The 19,358-nt window shown below is 31.6% G+C and overlaps 1 protein-coding gene across 1 annotated transcript; it reads right to left on the reverse strand.

Moving 5' to 3' along the window:
- Positions 1-3,497: 3,497 nt before the first annotated feature.
- On the reverse strand, positions 3,498-19,250 carry LOC658247 (uncharacterized). Its single transcript, XM_064358491.1, has 6 exons — positions 19,109-19,250; positions 11,467-12,825; positions 11,255-11,418; positions 8,252-9,353; positions 3,866-4,117; positions 3,498-3,812 (listed from the first exon to the last, which is right to left on the reverse strand). The coding sequence occupies exons 2-6, from the start codon at positions 12,797-12,799 to the stop codon at positions 3,652-3,654; spliced, it is 3,012 nt and encodes a 1,003-aa protein (XP_064214561.1). The 5' UTR covers positions 12,800-12,825; positions 19,109-19,250; the 3' UTR covers positions 3,498-3,651.
- Positions 19,251-19,358: the final 108 nt, after the last annotated feature.

Here is a 19,358-nt window from a genome sequence, read left to right on the forward strand (position 1 = left end):
AGAGAGAACATTTTTTGTTCACATAGACGCTGAATATACGTATAAATGTCAGAAAATTCAAATTTTTTGTGTCCAAATAGAAATGTCCCGGACTGTAGGACACGTAATTTATGGCACGCCGGGGTCAACAAAATAAGGGTACGTCTCTCCCTAAGTTTAATGATAATTTTGTCATGCATGTTATAAATATCTTATATCTTATAGTTATAAGAAAATTTCATATTGTGTTTATTAGCATAAAGTGCCTTCAGCGCACCACTAATTGTTTGCACTACAGGTTAAGCTTGACTTTGCATGAACCTCTAAATTATAATTTGTAAAATTAGGTTAAGATTTCTGACCCTTTATAATTTTTGTAATTGAATAAACCCTGTTAAATTAAATTGGATTGAAAAATTTTCAAAATTGTGACTAATATGTTCATTTCTGTGAAAGGTTCGAATCATGGTCGTGGCGAAAATTATTTTTTTGTAAAATTTAATAACAAAACACAAATTGAAATAGAGGAATAACGAAATAGAACACGAAGTTAATTTACCTATTCTGTTTTGTCAATAATATTAAGATTTACGCTAATTTCTATAATCCTAGTTCAGCGGTTCTCAAAATTTGAGATTTTAATTTCAAAATGATTTTTTGGGAAAACTATGCATTTTTGATCTACATAAATTTTGCTTAATCAATTTGTCAGACTCAGAAATGCTAATCTTATCTGGACTACTGTGTTTAAAAATCGATTATACCATTTTCAACACATTAGTTAAAATGATTTGTTTTCTCATAAATAACTATTTTTGTTTCCTCTCGCAGCAATCTACTCAATTTTTTCTAAAAGAAATCATTTAAAAGTAAAAAAAACACATAATATTTGCTATTTAAATTTTTTAAAGGAGTGGGTTACTTTAAAGTAACAACATTAGCGCAAATATTATTCCTGAATCCGTTATGACAAAAAACGTTTAAAATTTGAACGAGAGGGTTCAAGATTAACAATTTTTAAAATATCAATAATCATGTGATTCTCGACAATAAATCGGTCAGAATTAAAAAAAAGTACATGCCTGCATAGACACTAAAAAACAGCTTCAAAATGATGTGTCGCTCGACCCATCTTGCCATTAAATTTTTTTAAAGAGGTAGCTCTGAGCGCCAGAGGGACGCAGAATAAACTTTTAAACTAAGATAACATTTCAAAATTGTGGCAAATATGTTCATTTCTGTGAAAGGTTCGAACCATGATCGTGGCGAAAACAATTTTTGTTTTTTTTTTGTAAAATTTAATAACAAAACACAAAATGAAATAGAAGAATAACGTAATAGACCAAGAAAATAATTTACCTCTTCTGTTTTGTCAATAATATTAAGATTTACGCTCATTTTTATAATCCTAGTTCAGCGGTTCTCAAAATTTGGGATTTTAATTTCAAAATGATTTTTTTAGGAAAACCATACATTTTTTATCTACATAAATTTTGCTTAATCGTTTTGCCTTGCCATTCTCTATTTACCTTTAAATTTTTACTAAACCATTTTTTAACACGTTGTAGAAAATAGGAACTGAGCTGGACCAGCCTGTATAGTATACATAAATTTAATTATTTTTTCTTGTATCTGTCATCGTATTCGATGATAATTTTTAATTCTAAATAATTTTTATTCGCAAACATCACAAAACTGCCAATTTTTGCGACGGAATGTCACAGGTAAAAGATTTAGTTTTTGGACATGGGGTAATAGTACATTATAATACGAGTTTTATAAGACGCAATGCCAAAATGCCTTGTAAACAAGATATACAGTATTTTTTCTACTTCGCACATTTTGTACCAAAAAAATTGATTTCGAAATTTAGTGAATTTTATGGCAGTTGACAACATTTGCGCGCAAACAATGAAATGAAATTAATATTTTGGAGCAACATTAGTTTATTCGCACAAATGTATTCTAAAAATGTCCAAGACGTTTTATAATGCATCCCTTAACAAATACGGGCTTTTGTGGCAAATACATGAAATTTGAAAATTGGCCGAAGGATAATGAGGTCTCAAATTACTTACTTGCACTGGCTTTTGAAGTTATATTTGTACGTTACTCGAAAGATGTTCGAAAGGGCCACATATCAGGGCTATTACAAAAGCCTCTAATGGTTCGTATTTGATTGATTTGAATAAATTATGCACTTGAAACGGGTGTCGATTGACTCTGACAGTTCTCTGAGAGAATTGTCAAAAAACTAGGTTGGCAACATTATCCAACTAAATTACCCTGTTTTTTTTATGTAATTATTAAAGCACTCCATTGGATATTGCGATACGCAAATCGCGTATCGTAATGACTTCAATACCAAACCGGAATAGAAAAAAGATTTTTATGAGATAAGTCCGATATAGCATTTTTTTTACTTTCTTGTGCCTTTCGATGCGTTGCTGGAGAGGTGATGAATTGATGTTTTCCTTACTGCGTAACAGGGGACACTTCACTAGATGCTGTACTTATTAAATTAAAAAATACTCTACTCATTAAAAAATCTCAACACAAAGATCCGAGAGTGACGTTTGCTTATAAGCATTGTTATGGTAATGAACCACGTGCAAAGCTTTCTGATTGTTTTGTTCATCTACCATACAATTAATGTTGCTCAAAATTGCTCGTTACTCTCTACCAATACGTTTCCGGATAAAATAGTATACGGTGTAAATGTGAGCCTATGTGGTTCAGCTGAATTATCTGCTTCATTGCATTCGGCAAAATAAACATTTATTTTCGCCACATAAACTATCACATTTAAGCCTTTACGAAGTTTAACTTCGATTAATTCCATGTTGTTAATGTGGTGATTGTAGATAAAATGTTGTATTGCATTTGTGTTTTAGTCGCATTTTATCCACTTAAGAATAATAAACATTTAAGCTAACGCCCTCGTGTTTAAACATTCTTGTGTGGATAAAATGCTTTCCAAAATACTTATACAATAAATAACTATTATCAACAGTCAGTCTATTATTAGGTCATAATATTGCTACTAGAAGACGCCTTTTGGTATCAATAAAACAAATAGGTCTAATGAAAAGATCATAAGACCCGTAACAAAATTGAACTATACTTTCGACATTTTTTTATATATTAAAACAGAAATTGTGATGGGTTTCTTCTTTATTCGACGTCGAGAGCAGATCTATTGTAAACGAAATTGGAACTAATGCAATATTTCTATTTTAAAAATTAATTTGACAAACGTCAGTTCAAACGTTACGGGTACGGGTCTTACATGTGTTTAATCCGCTTAATTAAACCTTTGCGCGGATAAAACACATTGTAAGACCCTTATACAATTAATATATATTTTCTCATGTTTCTCATAAAAATTTTAGCCATCAATTTTTCTCAGTCTATTGGGAATGCAGAACGCATTTTTTCCAAATAAATTGGTTGAATTTAAACACGTAGTTTCGAGACAGGGTCATTTTTATTTAAAATTAACAAAATAGAAACTAAAGTGTTTTCTAATATATTTTTATTGACAGTACCTATTATAATCAGAAACTTATTCCTTCATTATGTTACACACCGCCTCCTTAATGAAATGTATGTATAAAGCCGGCGATGATGTTACATAAAGAAATCAAACAAAATCTTCAATTTTTGCAAATGTCACAATTTCCCAACTTGCAGTAAAACCTTGTCATTAATATTCAAAAGAAAAACATAAGGATTGAACTGTACTGGTTTCATATTAGAACTAACCGTCAATTTAAAATTTTTAATAATTGTAATGATTCCAATTTTTGATTGCATGACCCCAAAGCGCAAGCCTGAAAACGTAAAATTTTATTTAAATACTGAACCAAGTAACCAACAAATTTACCAATACAGTTTCTGGGACCATCACCAAATGGCAAATGCACAAAGGGATGTCTTTCTTTCTTTTTCTCTTCTGTGAACCTTTCCGGGTCGAATTTTTCTGGTTTCGGGAAAAACTCCGGATCCATATGAAGCCCTAAAGCGGAAATTAAAATCGGGGTGTCCTTCTCAATGATGATATTGGTGTCACGTAGAACATAGTCTTTGGTACAGCGCCTATTAAGTGTTGGCAGTGGTGGGTACATTCGCAAAGTTTCTGAAACCATTGAAAATTGAGCAAAAATTTTGGCCCGGTATTACCTATTGCTAGATATTTGTGTTTTTGTGAGCTAGAGTAAGGCTTTTTTCGTTTGTTCTATGAGAGTTTTCTCGTTTCAAAGCAAATAATCGTCAGTTAATCTATGTTTCTAGTTAGAATGAGCCGTTCTCAGCCAAGGGCGGCTCCCAAACATTAATTTAATTTTTTTAATCAATAATATGAAAACTTAATGAACAAATGTTTTAAAAAAAGTCTTTTTATTGTTTAAGACTGTATGTAAATCATTATTGTCTGTATTGTCTGTTTATACAGTAGTGTTGTTTTTGATGAGAACTAATTATTTCAAAAACTTAGTAAAACCTACTAGTAAAGAAACATTATGATCAACAACTACCTATATATACAGAGTGTCCCAACTAAAATTTGCACCTCTTGAAATCTCCAATCTTAGTTTCGAAGTTTTTTGTGCATCTCTTTTGAGCACAGAGCTATCTTTTCAAAAAATTTAAATGGCAAGAAGAGTCTAGTGACCCATCATTTTGATGCAGCATTCATTGTCTATGCAACAATATACTTTTTTCAATTTTGAACGTTTTGTTGTTAAGAATTTTGAAGTTTAAATCTCAATAAAGTTTTCAAAATCGCCAATCTAAAATGTTCTTATTTAAATTTTGGAATAAAAGAAAGTTTCAAAACCCGACACACCACACTTTTATTTTAAACTAGTTTATATTCTCACCTGAGGATGACCACTTTGTGCTTGAAACGCATTGTGTTAAAATAAAGGTTTGGTGTGTCGAGTTTTGAAACTTTGTTTTATTTATTTTCCACGCCAAGGAAATCCAACAAGAAGTAGAAGATGGTTAAATTTTAGTGAAGTTTCTTGGTATGGATACACTCAGAAATGCAATCTTATCGGGACTACTGTGTTTAAAAATCGATTATACCATTTGTTTTATTATAACTACTTTTATTTCCTCTCACAGCAATCTACTCAATGTTTTCTATAAGAAACCAACATCAAAGTGATGTCACTCGACCCATCTTGCCACTAAAACTTTTTAAAGGCGCCAGAGAGATGCAGTATAAACTTTGAAATTAAGATAAAATTTGGTCTCCCTTTAAACTAAGATTGACTTGCTTCAGCTTTTTTTCAAACTTGGACAAAATTCGAAATTTCAAGCGGGCAAATTTTGGTTGGGATACTCTGCATCCAAAAAATGCACAACAAATACAGGCTGGGTTATTGATATGATCGTGCTCTACACTGCCAAGATATCGAAATAAATCAAATGGCACTGCAAATGAAAAGTCAAAGTCCACGTTCTAAAATTATTTTGCTCTATGCAGGGTGTTACATTTTTTCAGTGCAGCCTTTAACATAGTTTTTTTAAATGGCACTCCCTGTATATTTGTTCATATTTGAATGTGCGCTTTTTTACGCTTCACAAAAATAAATTTAGTTTTTGCAATTTTTGCAATTTGCAAAACCGTACAAAAGTAATTTAATTTTTTCTACAATTTTGTGCGTCTGCAGGCACATAATTAAAAAATCGCAGTGCGCTTGTTTTTTGAGATATTAAGTTGTGGTTTTGTCTGTGTGTAAAAAACTGTCGGGGGTATCTTTCGACAACAAGACTGTCCAGTTACATTGTAGTATTACCATGCTGCGATACATTCATTTTGGTTAATTTTGAAGAGGCATAACATAATTGTTTCAAACAGCACTGTCTGCATTTTATTACTGAGTATTACTCAACACCACATTTTGCATCTTTGTTACTTCTTATTTTTTTACAAAAGATGACAGTTTAGGAGATACCTCGGTATTTCTGAAAAATTCACATAAAATCTCTTGAATACCCAACGTAGTGTGCCATGTAAAACAATAAATTCTGACATAACAACTTCAGACTGGCGTTTTTTGTACGTCACATTTTGATTTTGTTGTGAAAATAAATTTTTCATGTAAAATACATACAAATCTCATCAAGATATTAACTTTAATTTTCATAAGAAATTATTTAATATACTAATATAATATGTACTAATTAATATGTCATAAAAATTGCAACATCAAGAAAGAATTTGAATTTTTTGAAAAACTTGGCACAAATGATCGGCTATTAATGAGTAATAAATTATTAAAATTTGAACGATTTTAATTGAGTAATAAGGGAGTTTTTAACATTCAAGTTCTTTTACCATCAAGTGTTATTCTTCCAATTTTTTTCTTTTCTGATTATCTTTATATGTGTTCTTTTTTTATTCGTTTAGGTTTAAGTGTTCTCAAAGCGCAATTAGGCCTGGAGACGGCAAAACCAAAATTACTAACAAGCATTTTTAAAGAGACATGTTTTTATAGAGGTTTTTCTTATTGTTAGTCGTTTGAACAGAAATCGAAAAACTATTAAGTGATGTTAACAGTCATGGACTGGAGAAGGCCCAGGACATCGCAAAAGAGAAAGCATACCTTTAGAAAACACAAATGAAGTCCAAAATAGTCGTTTTCGGAGTATGGCAATAATTTAATTACAAGAAAAATTTTTGCCCAATGGGTGGGTTTAAAGGTCGTCTTTTATCCCTTCGGACTGTTTACCATCAAAATTGTTTATTTGAGCTGTTTCCTGTTGCATTCACTTGGTATGGGAGGAATGGGCAAAAACGCATCTTTAAGCCAGACCCATCAAACCTTTATTTCGAAACACAACGCGTTTCGATTATAATGTGGTAAACAGTCAAAACTGTAGTACGACGACCTTCGAACTCAACCATTGATAAGAAAATTTTCTTGTACTTCTGTACTTGATTTATTGCCATAATACGAAAATAACCATTTTAGAATTCATTTGTTTTTTTTAAGTCTGCTTCCTCATCTGCTTTGTTCAGCAAAAAAGTTTTTGTAGGCTTAAATTTTGTACAAATTTATTTAGATATTTTAAGATACTGACAGTAAATTACATTTAATAGCTTCACGATTTTAAAAATTTTTAGTAGGACACCCCCCCCCAAATTAATTTCTGGATCCGCCTCTGTTCTCAGTCAATCTTAAAACGTTATCTGATTTTTAAGCAAGAAATTGTCCAAGATAAACTTTTCCCAAAGTGGTGCATAAACCGTTCACTATACGAAAGTTACAATCGGTTTTTAACTGTCAAAAATAATAATAATAACAACAATAATATCAATAATAACAAAAAAAATACATTTCGTATAATACATATAAGCCGTTTTTTAACCTTTAATCCCAACCTTAATTTTAAGCAAATAAATTTTACAAGATAAACCATTTTTTTCTTACACTGGTCCATACAAAAGTTATAATCCGATTTTAATAATAATAATACAAAGAAAAACTTATTTTGAATAATGTTGGCCTTTTCTCTTCTCAAAAAAGTTTCACGTTTTTAACTAAATAGCTGTCTAAAGCGCGTCGTTCTTTTAAGCTAGAATAAAGTGTTTTCAGTTTGTTTTATAAAAGTCATCTCGTTTCAAAGCAAATAATTTTCTAAATAAGCCGTTTTCTTACAAATTGTAACTTAAATCGTTTTTTTGAGGTTGAATAAAATGTTTTCAGTCTGTTTTATAAACTTTACTCATTTCTAATGGGCCAAATTAAGCTGTTTTTATTCGCTTACATAAACCGTCGTTTTAAAGTGGAATTAGACGTTTCAGTCGGTTTTATAAAAGTTTTATTCGTTTCAAAGAATTGTTCGAAATAAGCCATTTTTTTCGAAACTCTAACATAAATAATTTTTTCAGCCAAAATAAAACATTTTCAGTCAGTTTTATAAAAGTTTCAAGTTTTGAAGTAAAAAATCGTTCTTAATAAGCTGTTTGCAACTAAACTGTAACCATAAATCGTTCGTTTGACACGAAATAAAACGTTTTGAGTCTGTTTTATACAAGTTTTATTCGTCTCTTAGTAAAAAATAGTCCGTTAAATTATGTTTCTAGCCATTTCTTAAAACGTTATTTGTTTTTTTAACATAGAATTTACCAATATAATCAAGCGAAAAAACAAGTAGTTAAACATATTTACATAGTTACGAAGGTAAAAATAGAAGTTGTACACAAAAGAGATAATGAAATCATTTTCAAAAGTGAATACGTTTTCCCTCTTACACCTACCATCAATAACTTGCTGCAAGTATTTCATTTCAATTAGACTCTCATACGTGATTTGGCCGCCAGTCTTGTCCAAAACTTGGCAAATCTCAAATCTTAGTTTCTCCTGCATTTTTTCATTTCTGGCAAGTTCGTACAAAGCAAACGTCATGGTTGTTGAGCTGGTCTCAAAACCGGCTACGAAAAACAAAAACACTTGAGCTGACATTTCGTCAAGAGTCAAACTTGTGGTGTTTTTCAGATCGATCAAAATTTGAAGAAAATCATTTCTTCTGATATTGTTACTTTCACGCATTTTTACTGCATCGGCAACAATTCTTGTAAAAAAATCTATAACATCGTCTGGTGTTGACGTTAATCCAAGTTGTAAGGCGACTTTTGGTACATTGACAGCAAAAAATGCTTTAACAGACTTCCATAAATCGTATTCAAAAATTTTTTTACCCATCATTCTGAATTCAGCATCTGGGTACTTAAAACTGTTACATTCAATACCAAAAGCACATGTGCCGATTACATCGGTTGTAAATCGGCCTAAAACTTCTTTGATTTCTATGTCAGAGCCAAGGTTCTTGTCTAAATTTTCAATCATGTGTTTGGAACATTGGACAACTGCCTCAAACATCATTTTCATTTTTCCCGAAGTAAATGTTGGTGTTAGCTTAATTCGGAGGTTTCGCCAATCAGAACCATCAATAGCGAATAAGTGAGCACTTAAAACATCCTTTTCCTTGTTGTAGTAAAACCCACGATCAACAAAATGTTGGAAATCTTTAGACATAATATCCTTAACATATTCTGGATCAACAATCAGGAGATTTGGTTCGGTCACTAGATAAACACCTCCAAACTTGTGTCCTTTCGCTTTGAATTCATCGTAAAATTGCTTGCTCAAAATCCCAATTGACAAACCTTGAGGCAGGATAATGTTGGTGTTGCCCAGTGGAAATCGGGGTTTAATTGTTGCAACGCCTTTTTTTGACCAATATCGGTAACAATAATTGAAGTAGTTGACCAAAACTAGCAAAAACAATGCAAGGAAGACCAAAATTTGTGGCCAAAATTCGGTAAAAACACTCATCATGACGCGGTTGTTGAAACTGGACTGTCATTCAATCAGTTACTTAACTTTGTTTTGGGTTTCTTATCACAATTGTAATTATTTATGTCATTATTTACTCTCTTTTTTCTTGCAGTTGCAGTTCTCCATGGCTTATCACAATTCACCCATATTTTACGAGTTAAGTTGCCTTGGCCTCAATTTTTAGGATTAGCATAATTTTTTGAAGTTTCAGATAGATTGTTTAATTATCTCTTGGAAGAAGACTTTGATTATTACGTTTTAACTTTATTTATCCAACACCTTCCAATTATTTAAGCGTATTAATTAAGATTAAAATTATTGATTTCAATTGACTTATGTACCTACCCTGCAAATCTCCTGTGAGCTCACCTGTTTGTTATGATTTTTTTTTTATAACTCCGTATTTTATTGATAAATTTCAGATACAGTGTTATGGTATTATTGCTTATAATTACATCAGTAGTTAAGTTTTGAATTACAAAAAATACGGGAAAAACGCATTTTTGAAGAAAAGAAAAGAAGAAAATTTGAAGAAGCCATCGAAAAAAAATTATTACTTATTGTAATGTTATAACTGTTATAAGCTCGGGTAAAATTAAATAAAAATCACACCATAATTATGCAGTGTGACTCGATAACTTTTTTTCTATGCAAGCTATCAATTTAATTTTTTTTAACTATAGATCCTATAATAAGCCTCATTCTAAAAATATTTTAACTCGTATACCTACAAGATGTTTCAAAATAAAATACCAAACTAAGTGCAATTTTTTTGAAATAAGACTTCTAATTTTTGTTATATATTTGAATTCACCGATATACCGCACCTGAGTTTTTTAAACTTATCTGTCATTGTTTTTGACTTATGTCAATTTATGTGTAAAAATAGCGTCTTTCATAGACCTACAGAAAAATTTATTACTTCAGAACCATTCAAGATAATTTAACAAGGTTTTTCCAGTCGATTTTTTAAGCTTTATTTCATCTTTTGCAGTAAAATCTAACTTGAATCAATATTCCATCGCCTCCTCTGATTTTCTAAAAATGACAAATTTCTCGACTTTTTTAAATGCAACATTTTATACATATTTTATTGCATCATTGTGGATTGCTTCTTGTGGATATAAGGTTTGTAAGGTCTACTTTGTAAAATATGTAAGATTTTTGCAAATTAAAAAATATCAAAAAGAATCGAGTAAATTGTAATAGAAACAAGAGTACATTTCAAAGATAACAATTTTAGTAGACATTATAATAAGAGGAAAGTATGATTCACAGAAAACTATGTAATACTTTTGAGAAAAGGTTACTTATAAAAAAAATTAAGACGTATTTCCTTCCTTTTAGATAATTGTTTAGCATAAAAATGTGCAACGTTGACTTAATTTAACCGACCTCGTATCTCTTATAATTACAGAGATTCCCATGGTGGAGCTCAAAAAACGGACACCCTGTATATGACCGCAAATCTCACGATTGTAAAGAAACGATAATGTCATCCATCGTTTTTTCAAAATGCAAATTACGCTCAAAAAATGGGACCAATTTCTGCATTGGTTTCGATGGTAGTCTGGACTGGCATTAAACGATAACTCTTCATTTTACAGTCTGAAAAATTAGATCTGATTTTTTTATGGCCAGAATATTTAATTCGCAAGACTGTCCCACGCTTTAGATGTAACAATTTCCTATTCCATAATTATGATTTTTATTGAATACAGTTGACACGAATGCCGTGGTGTAAATATTTAAATAACAACAAAACACCTTATCATTGAAAATGTATGTATATTTTAGATAGAATTTTATTAACATATTAAAAGTGAAAGTTGTAACGAGCCATAGCGACAGTATATGAGATGCTAGTTTTAGAAAAACGAGGATAACTTAAAAAAAGCTTTACAACACAATTTTTATTTTTACATTGCCAACCTCTCGGCACGTAAATAAATCTTGTCGTACGTATTCAAGACGAACGAATTCGGATTTAACCTTAGAGGTTTTGTGGCCGGACTAAGACTAAATCTAAAATTATTAACCACTGTAGCGATGCCACATTTGGACTGCATTAGAGCAAAACGTAAGCCTGCAAATGTCACACTTAAATAAAATTTATTTTTTAGAATAGACAAACCTATGCAGTTCCTTGGACCATCCCCAAAAGGTAAGTGGACAAAACTAGGTCTTTTTTTCTTATTCTCTTCACTGAAATTGTCCGGGTTGAAGATTTCCGGATCCGGATACAACTCCGGATCCATATGCAGTCCAAGAGATGGTATTATGACTGAAGTACCTTTCTCAATTTTGATTCCAGTGTTGCGTAAAGTGTAGTCTTTAATGCAGCGCCGGTTTAAAGTTGCTAGAGGTGGGTACAACCTTAAAGTTTCATCAATCACTTGTTGTAAGTATTTCATTTCCATGACTGCTTCATATGTGAGTTGGCCTTGATGTTTGTCCAAAGTTTTGCGAATTTCGTTTCTTAACTCTTGCTGAATGTCCGGATGTTTGGCCAACTCATACAAAACAAAAGTCATGGTAGTTGAACTGGATTCAAAACCGGCGGCAAAAAACAAAAACACTTGTGCTGCCATCTCATTCAAACTCAGAGCAGAGTGATCTTTTAAATCGATCAAAAGTTGCAAGAAATCATTTCGTTTAATGTTCTGTTCTTTGCGGGTGTTTACACTTTCTGCGACTATTCCTCTGAAAAAATTTTGCACGTCTTTCTCGTTAGTTGGAACTCCTAGATGGTAGGACAAGTTAGGGAAGTAAATAATGCAGAAAGAGCAAATTGAACGCCACAACCCGAAAGAAAACACTTTTTTGCCCATTTTGCGAAATTCAGCGTCTGGATATTTAAAACTGTTGCATTCAATTCCAAAGGCGCAAGAACCAATCACATCAGTAGTGTACCGACTGAAAATCTCTTTAATGTCCAAATCTTTATCAAGAATGTCTTCAATATAGTCCCTCATGTACCCACAACACTCCAACACTGTCTTAAACATCATTTTCATTTTTCCGGACGAGAAAGTTGGAGATAACTTAATCCGAAGATTTCTCCAGGAGGTACCATCAAGAGCAAACAAATGTGCACTCAGTGGATCAGTTTTCTCGTTAAAATAAAATCCACGATCGACGAAATATTGGAAATCTGTGGCTAAAATATCCTTAACGTACTCAGGATCCACCAAGACCAAGTTTGGTTGAGTCACCAGGTAAACACCTCCGAATTTTTCTCCTCTCTTCTTCAGTTCTTCGTAAAACTTGCGACTCAGCATCCCAACTGAGAAGCCTTCAGGTAAGAGAGTATCTCCATTTCCCAGAGGAAATGTCGGTTTGATGGTTGGGACTCCTCTCTTCTCCCAGTATTTGTAAGCATTGTGGAAGTAGCTCAGCACAAGAATTGCCAAAGTGGTCAAAAGAAAAAACACTTCCGTCCAGAAATCTTCCAAGAAAAGACCCATGGTTGTTTGTGAGGCGCGACACAAGACTGTGATTTCGTCATGAAATGAGACGCAAATTACATGTAAATAGAGTCGTTATAAAAAGATTAAATTCAAAAAATCAGAGACCTTTGATAAGTAATGCAACAGTTGTGATAACGCAATTTTAAAGCCTTGTCTTTGGGTTATCTATTTTTTAAATAAACATTCTGAGAAAAAAATCTGCAATTTTTTTTACACAGATTTGATTAAAAACATACGAGACATTGATTTTTTGACACCGAAATACGATAATTAGTATTTTGGAATGCAGAAAAAAAGAGAAAAACTTGGCAACAAAATGTAGGAACACATAATTTAATTGTGAACTTACGAACTCGATGAGTTACTGTATTTTTTTTGCTTGTTTTTGTAATTGCTAAGAAACTTGTTCCTTGTTTAACTCCCTTGGAGGTGGAATTTCTAAAAATCCCAAAATTTGTTTTTAACCAAATGGAATGTTGAAATATCAGATTTCATAAAACTTCAAGTACCAATCTGCATGATACAAACTAAAAATGATACTTATATACTAAATTTCATCCCCTGTTTTAACCCCCTTGGAATGGTATTTTCAAAAAACTAAAACAGGTGTCTTCATTTCATGAACAGGTCGATTTTATTTTTTTAAATGATACATTTTGACAACAATTTTATTTTTAAACAAACTAAACTTTAGAGGTTTCACTGAATCTGGACCTGGAAGGTATAAGCTAAAAGTTTATTATTTGCAAAACAAAATAAGACAAAGTTAAAAAAATTCTACTCGCCAATTTAATAGAATTGTTAAAATTTAGTATGTTAAACAAAATTTATTGGTGTTTTTTCAAAGCATTCTTTGCAAAAACTCTTTTTCTAAATTTTCATTATCATGTAAGATTCGATGATATCATGTAATACGTGATAGGCAACTATTACAAAATACCACAGCAAATCTTCTCCCGGAAAAATTCAAAGTGCGTTACGAAGTTTTTTACAGCAATTTCATGGTTTAACTCTTAAAAAAGAGTGTTTAGTGTTTTTCGGAAAATATGTTATCCTATTTTGGCGAAATGAGCAAGCAATTCAAACCTTCATCTCTTTGGGTCATGTATTCGATGCGTCATGTATTCGATGCTGCGAAGAGTTTTAGTAGTGAAACATAAACTTAATATTGGAATGGTTGTAGAAAAAGTATAGTACACAACTCGAACTGTAAGTCATTTACGTACTCGTGGAATTACTGCACTCGCCTAGCGGCTCGTGCGCAACTTCTTCCAATCGTACATAATATGTTACTTACAACTCTCGTTATGTAATATACTATTTTCTTATTGATTAAAATTTTTAATTTTTTTTTAAAATTTTTTTAAAAAACATTTTTTTATATATTTTTTTTAGAAATTTGAAATGTTAATTTGTTACATTAGAAGTAACTTTAAAAGTATATGCTAGTAAATAGCTTTGGTTTTGTTTATGCGGTTTTTTTATGGTTATATTGTTAAAATAATTAAAAAAATAATTTTTAATTACAAAGTGTTACTTAAACATCAAAATCCACCCACACAATATTATGCACGGGCTTGACTTAAAGTATTTCATCAAATTTCTGATAAATCCAGAGGGGTTCATAATTTTTAACGGTAAGTAGTGAGCGAACCAACATACTGTATATGTTGCTGTAAAATTCTTAAACCTAACATAACTTTAACACCAATAAGCTACATTTATTTATAACATCTGCATCTGCATCTACCGTGACGTCCAAATGACCAATTTACTCTCTATGGGGCTGATTTCAAGTTGACTTACGACCGATGCGAATCGGTAATGCTATAACAACGGCGCAAATTTAGCAATGCCATTCGTTGCTACTAAGCGACGGCGACCCGCGCAACTTTACCTTTTTTTCTAACTTGACAAAATTCCACGTGTGTTTTAAGTACCACAAGCAGCACTTGCTGCCACTATCATTTAACCCCTCACGCTTTCCGGAAGAGTAGTTCTTACTCTTGCAAAATTTCAGTTTTTCAACGATTTCAAGTACTAAATGTTTTTCTGTTTTTACAAAACCTCACGTGTGCTTTAAGTACCAGAAGCAGCACTTGCTGCCACTATCATTTAACCCCTCACCCTTCCCGGAACGGTAGTTCACTCTTGTAAAATTTCAGTTTTTCAAGTACTAAATATTTTTCTAATTTGACAAAATTTCAGGTTTGCTTTAAACACTACTAGCAGCACTTGCTGCCACTATCATTTAGTCCCTCACCGTTTCCAGAAGGGTTGTTCACTCTAGTAAAATTTAAATTTTTCACCGATTTCAAGTACTAAAGATTTTTCTACTTTTACAAAACTTCACGTGTGCTTTAAGTACCATAAGCAGCACTTGCTGCCACTATCATTTAATCCCTCACCCTTCCCGGAAGGGTCGTTCACTCTTTCAAGTACTAAAGATTTTTCTAATATGAGAAAATTTCACGTGTGTTTTAAGTACCACAAGCAGCACTTGCTGCCACTATCATTTAATCCCTCACGCTTTCCGAAAGGGTAGTTCTTACTCTTACAAAATTTCAGTTTTTCAACGATTTCCAGTACTAAATATTTTTCTATTTTTACAAAACTTTACGTGTGCTTTAAGTACCACAAGCAGCACTTGCTGCCACTATCATTTAACCCCTCACCCTTCTCGGAAGGGTAGTTCACTTTTGTAAAATTTCAGTTTTTCAACGATTTCAAGAACTAAAGATTTTTGTAATTTGACAAAATTCCACGTGTGTTTTAAGTACCACAAGCAGCACTTGCTGCCACTATCATTTAACCCCTCACGCTTTCCCGAAGGGTAGTTCTTACTCTTGCAAAATATCAGTTTATCAACGATTTCAAGTACTAAATATTTTTCTATTTTTACAAAACTTCACGTGTGCTTTAAGTACCACAAGCAGCACTTTCTGCCACTAGCATGTAACCTCTCACTCTTACCAAAAAAGTAGATTACTGATGCGTGTTTATATCTAATTTAACAAAATATTTTATTCGTCGTATACTTTTACAAATAGATAAATAAATAAATGAATAAATAAAACAAGTAAAACAAATACGTGGTTTTATTTTCCAAAGTAAATACAAAAAATAGGATATAATATAAATATATATTGAATCTATTGCAGATCCCAAAAATGTTCCTAGGCTTTGATAATTTTGTGGAGTGTTAAATACAATGTCTTTATTAGAAATATCGGTCTCAGTAATCGTTGCTAATTTTTTTTTGTTATAAGCTTTTCGTGTTGGTGGATGCACATCCAAACGTTCCATATGTTTTTTTATCGACTGCATAACTTTTTTTCTGTACTGATGTGTATCGTTTAATATAACATCCAAAACTTTAGAGTCTTTACGTATAAGAGTTTAAAAAAACGCACAACAGTAAATGCCGCAATCGTAACCATTTGATTGACGCGGCGTATCCTTAGGTACAAATACTTTCCAATGTTGCACACTGAAATTCGTATTTTTCATAACACTATAGCCACTAATATAATTTAAATTTTTTTTGTAATATAGTCATCGGGATTTGACCTCCTAAACTATCCAAATATAATATGACTTTTTGTTTTTATAAAATAAAGAAAATGATAATGTGCTCATACAAAATAATAGGAATTGCAACAATGTCAATATCTGGAATTGCATAAGACAAAAATATTCCTACTCCGTCTTGGAACGTACATAGTTTGTTACAAAAGTAAGTATCGACCGGAAACACAGTAACAGTTTGTAGATTCTTTTTTATGTTCAAAGCATAATATTGGATAATATACATCCAGAATACTGTCAATTAAATAATAGTCTCTCTCACTTCCCACTGATTTTGTTGTTTTTCTCCAACAACAGTTGGTATCATAACCGTAACATTATTTTTTGGAATAATTAATTACATAGCAGTAGGTACTCTCAATGCCTTGATATAATTTTTTTCAGATTGAACATAGGAAATAATGGGAATATAAAGAGTTAAAACAATGTCTGTGTACCTACATATAACCCGAATTATCTAAGGAATCACGGAAGTGACCAGAAATGTCATCGCTAGTTTAAGAGGTATATCCCATTTCAGTTCATTGTAGAATTTTGCAACAACGCATTTGCATTTTTTTGAGTTTCTGGCGGATTTTCTTGGTTTAAAATTTGCCGCTGGAATTTAGCATAACACAAAGTTCTTTTCTTATACAGAAACTCTCAATTTGTGCTTTATTTCACTCCAAAAAAATTAAATGCGCTGTCAAAAAATTCTACTATGAAATGAATGGGATATATGTAAAAAATTATTCAAAACTCAATCATTCAAAACGTTTAATTGTGAAAAGCAAAAATTAGTTCGTGCCAATTGCAGAACTTTAGTTAAAATGTATATAGCCAAAGCGTACTGTGCTATATATAGTAAGTATATCATGTCACTGCTATTGCATTAAAATCGCTATTAAAAAATCTTTTGGAAAATCTATAACTTGCCTGTATAATGTATTACTGTTTTGCGGTCGTACAAGTTTTTACCATTATAATTATAAAAGCTCTTCGGAAAAAGCCAGTTCCTTTATAAGACACTGCATAATGGCAAGTTAGTTTTTTATTCAAAATATGTTTGTATCCTCTGTTCCTCCAACGATGCCGATCGATTGACCAATCTTCAAAATTTTCATTTTCGTACACATAAATTTCACCTGGCAACGGTTTTACAGGTGGAGTACTATAAAAATAACAGAAATTTTAACAAAATTTCTTACAATTTGGATGCCCTTATCGCACTAATATCACAACTTACCTTGTAGTAACAACATTTACGTCTTCAAGTATTAACAAATACTCTTCTAAAGGCTACAAATTTCCGAAAATCTGTACGGTTTCAGGATCGCCATTTTTTACAATTTTGCGGATCTCAGCGAATTTTTGTATTACGCACTGTTAAAACTGGCGTAGGCAACCAACAGAGCGACGTTTTTGTGTAATTTTTTATTTTTCTTTCGTGTTCATCAAGCAAAAAGTCTATTTTTGTAAATTAATTTAATATCTCACAAACGTTTTAAAATATTTCCGCATTAGGAAATTTATTAACTTAAGGCAAATTTTCTGGGTTACTAACGAGTTGTTTCCGAAAGCTCCGACGGATTGAGCACTCACCGATGATAAACCCTTTCGAAGGGTTTTATACTTCAGATCAGACCTAAGCTCCAGATCTTCCCTATGTTATTATTGTTTTTAGTGAGCGTTGTAATTATATAAGAGAAGTTCAAAGTAACTATTCTTGGTACATACATATTACCAAAAAGGAAGCGGAATAATAACTTCAAATATTTTTTGTTTTTTCTTTTGTTGCATGTCGAAGCAAAATTTTGAAAGAGTTAATTATCCTTCCGGGGAAAGATATGAAGTTGAACATTTGAAGAGTAGTCGCAGACAGTGCGACCTTAAAGTAATGCAGAGTAGCATCAAATATAAAAAAAAAATTTAGAAGTTAAAACTGATGATAAACTGAAATTTTACAAGAGTAAACTACCCTTCCGGAAAGTGTAAGAGCTTAAATTATAGTGGCAGCAAGTGCTGCTTGTAGTGTTTAAAACATACCTGAAATATTGTCAAATTAGAAAAATATTTAGTACTTCAAATCGTTGAAAAACTGAAATTTTACAAGAGTGAACTACCCTTCCGGAAAGGGTGAGAGGTTAAATTATAGCACGTGCTGCTTGTAGTGTTTAAAGCATACCTAAAATTTTGTCAAATTAGAAAAATATTTAGTACTTGCAATCGTTGAAAAACACAACAAAAGTCGAAGATTTTAAATAAAAAATCCGTTTATTTCCTTTATCTTCTCTAATGAATATAATTTTAATTTAGAAAAAATTGTTGGTTATAATATATCCAATAATAAAGAGATTAATAACAAAACGTTTATTGCCACGAATCTTACAGAAATCAATATCCAGGAATTCTTCGTATACCTACAAGTAAAACATTTTTTTGTAAAATATTTTTGTCACAGATTATTTATTAAAAAAAATAACGTTTTTTATATTAAAAATCCAATTATTGGCCACCTCTCCACAACGGACAATTAAAGCCAAGATGTATAATAGTGATAATCACTTGAAATTGAAATTGAATGCTTTCCACTAACTGTGCTAATACCATGCGACCATTTGAATTAATAATTAGAGTAGGCGTAACTAATAAAGCCTACTCTAATTATAAATTCATGGTAATAAATAATAAATGTAATAATATAAATGGTACTATTTATATAACAACATAACTACTTACGAACGTGTCAGTGGCGCACACTTTTGCAAACAGAGAATTTTTTACTACCTTTCCCAGCATAAACTCATCTAATACTACCAAGGATACAATTTTGTCGGACTATTTAATAATCACATTGTATATAGTTCGCACTCAATCTTGTCTTGGTCTTAGTTTAATTGAATTTTATCAGTTGTTTACAGTCTTGATGCAACAACGTTACTTTTTTCTATTTTTACATCCATGTAGCATCACTATCAGTCATATAAAT

The sequence above is a fragment of the Tribolium castaneum genome, chromosome 8 (genome assembly GCF_031307605.1).
Source record: "Tribolium castaneum strain GA2 chromosome 8, icTriCast1.1, whole genome shotgun sequence".
NCBI lineage: Eukaryota > Metazoa > Arthropoda > Insecta > Coleoptera > Tenebrionidae > Tribolium > Tribolium castaneum.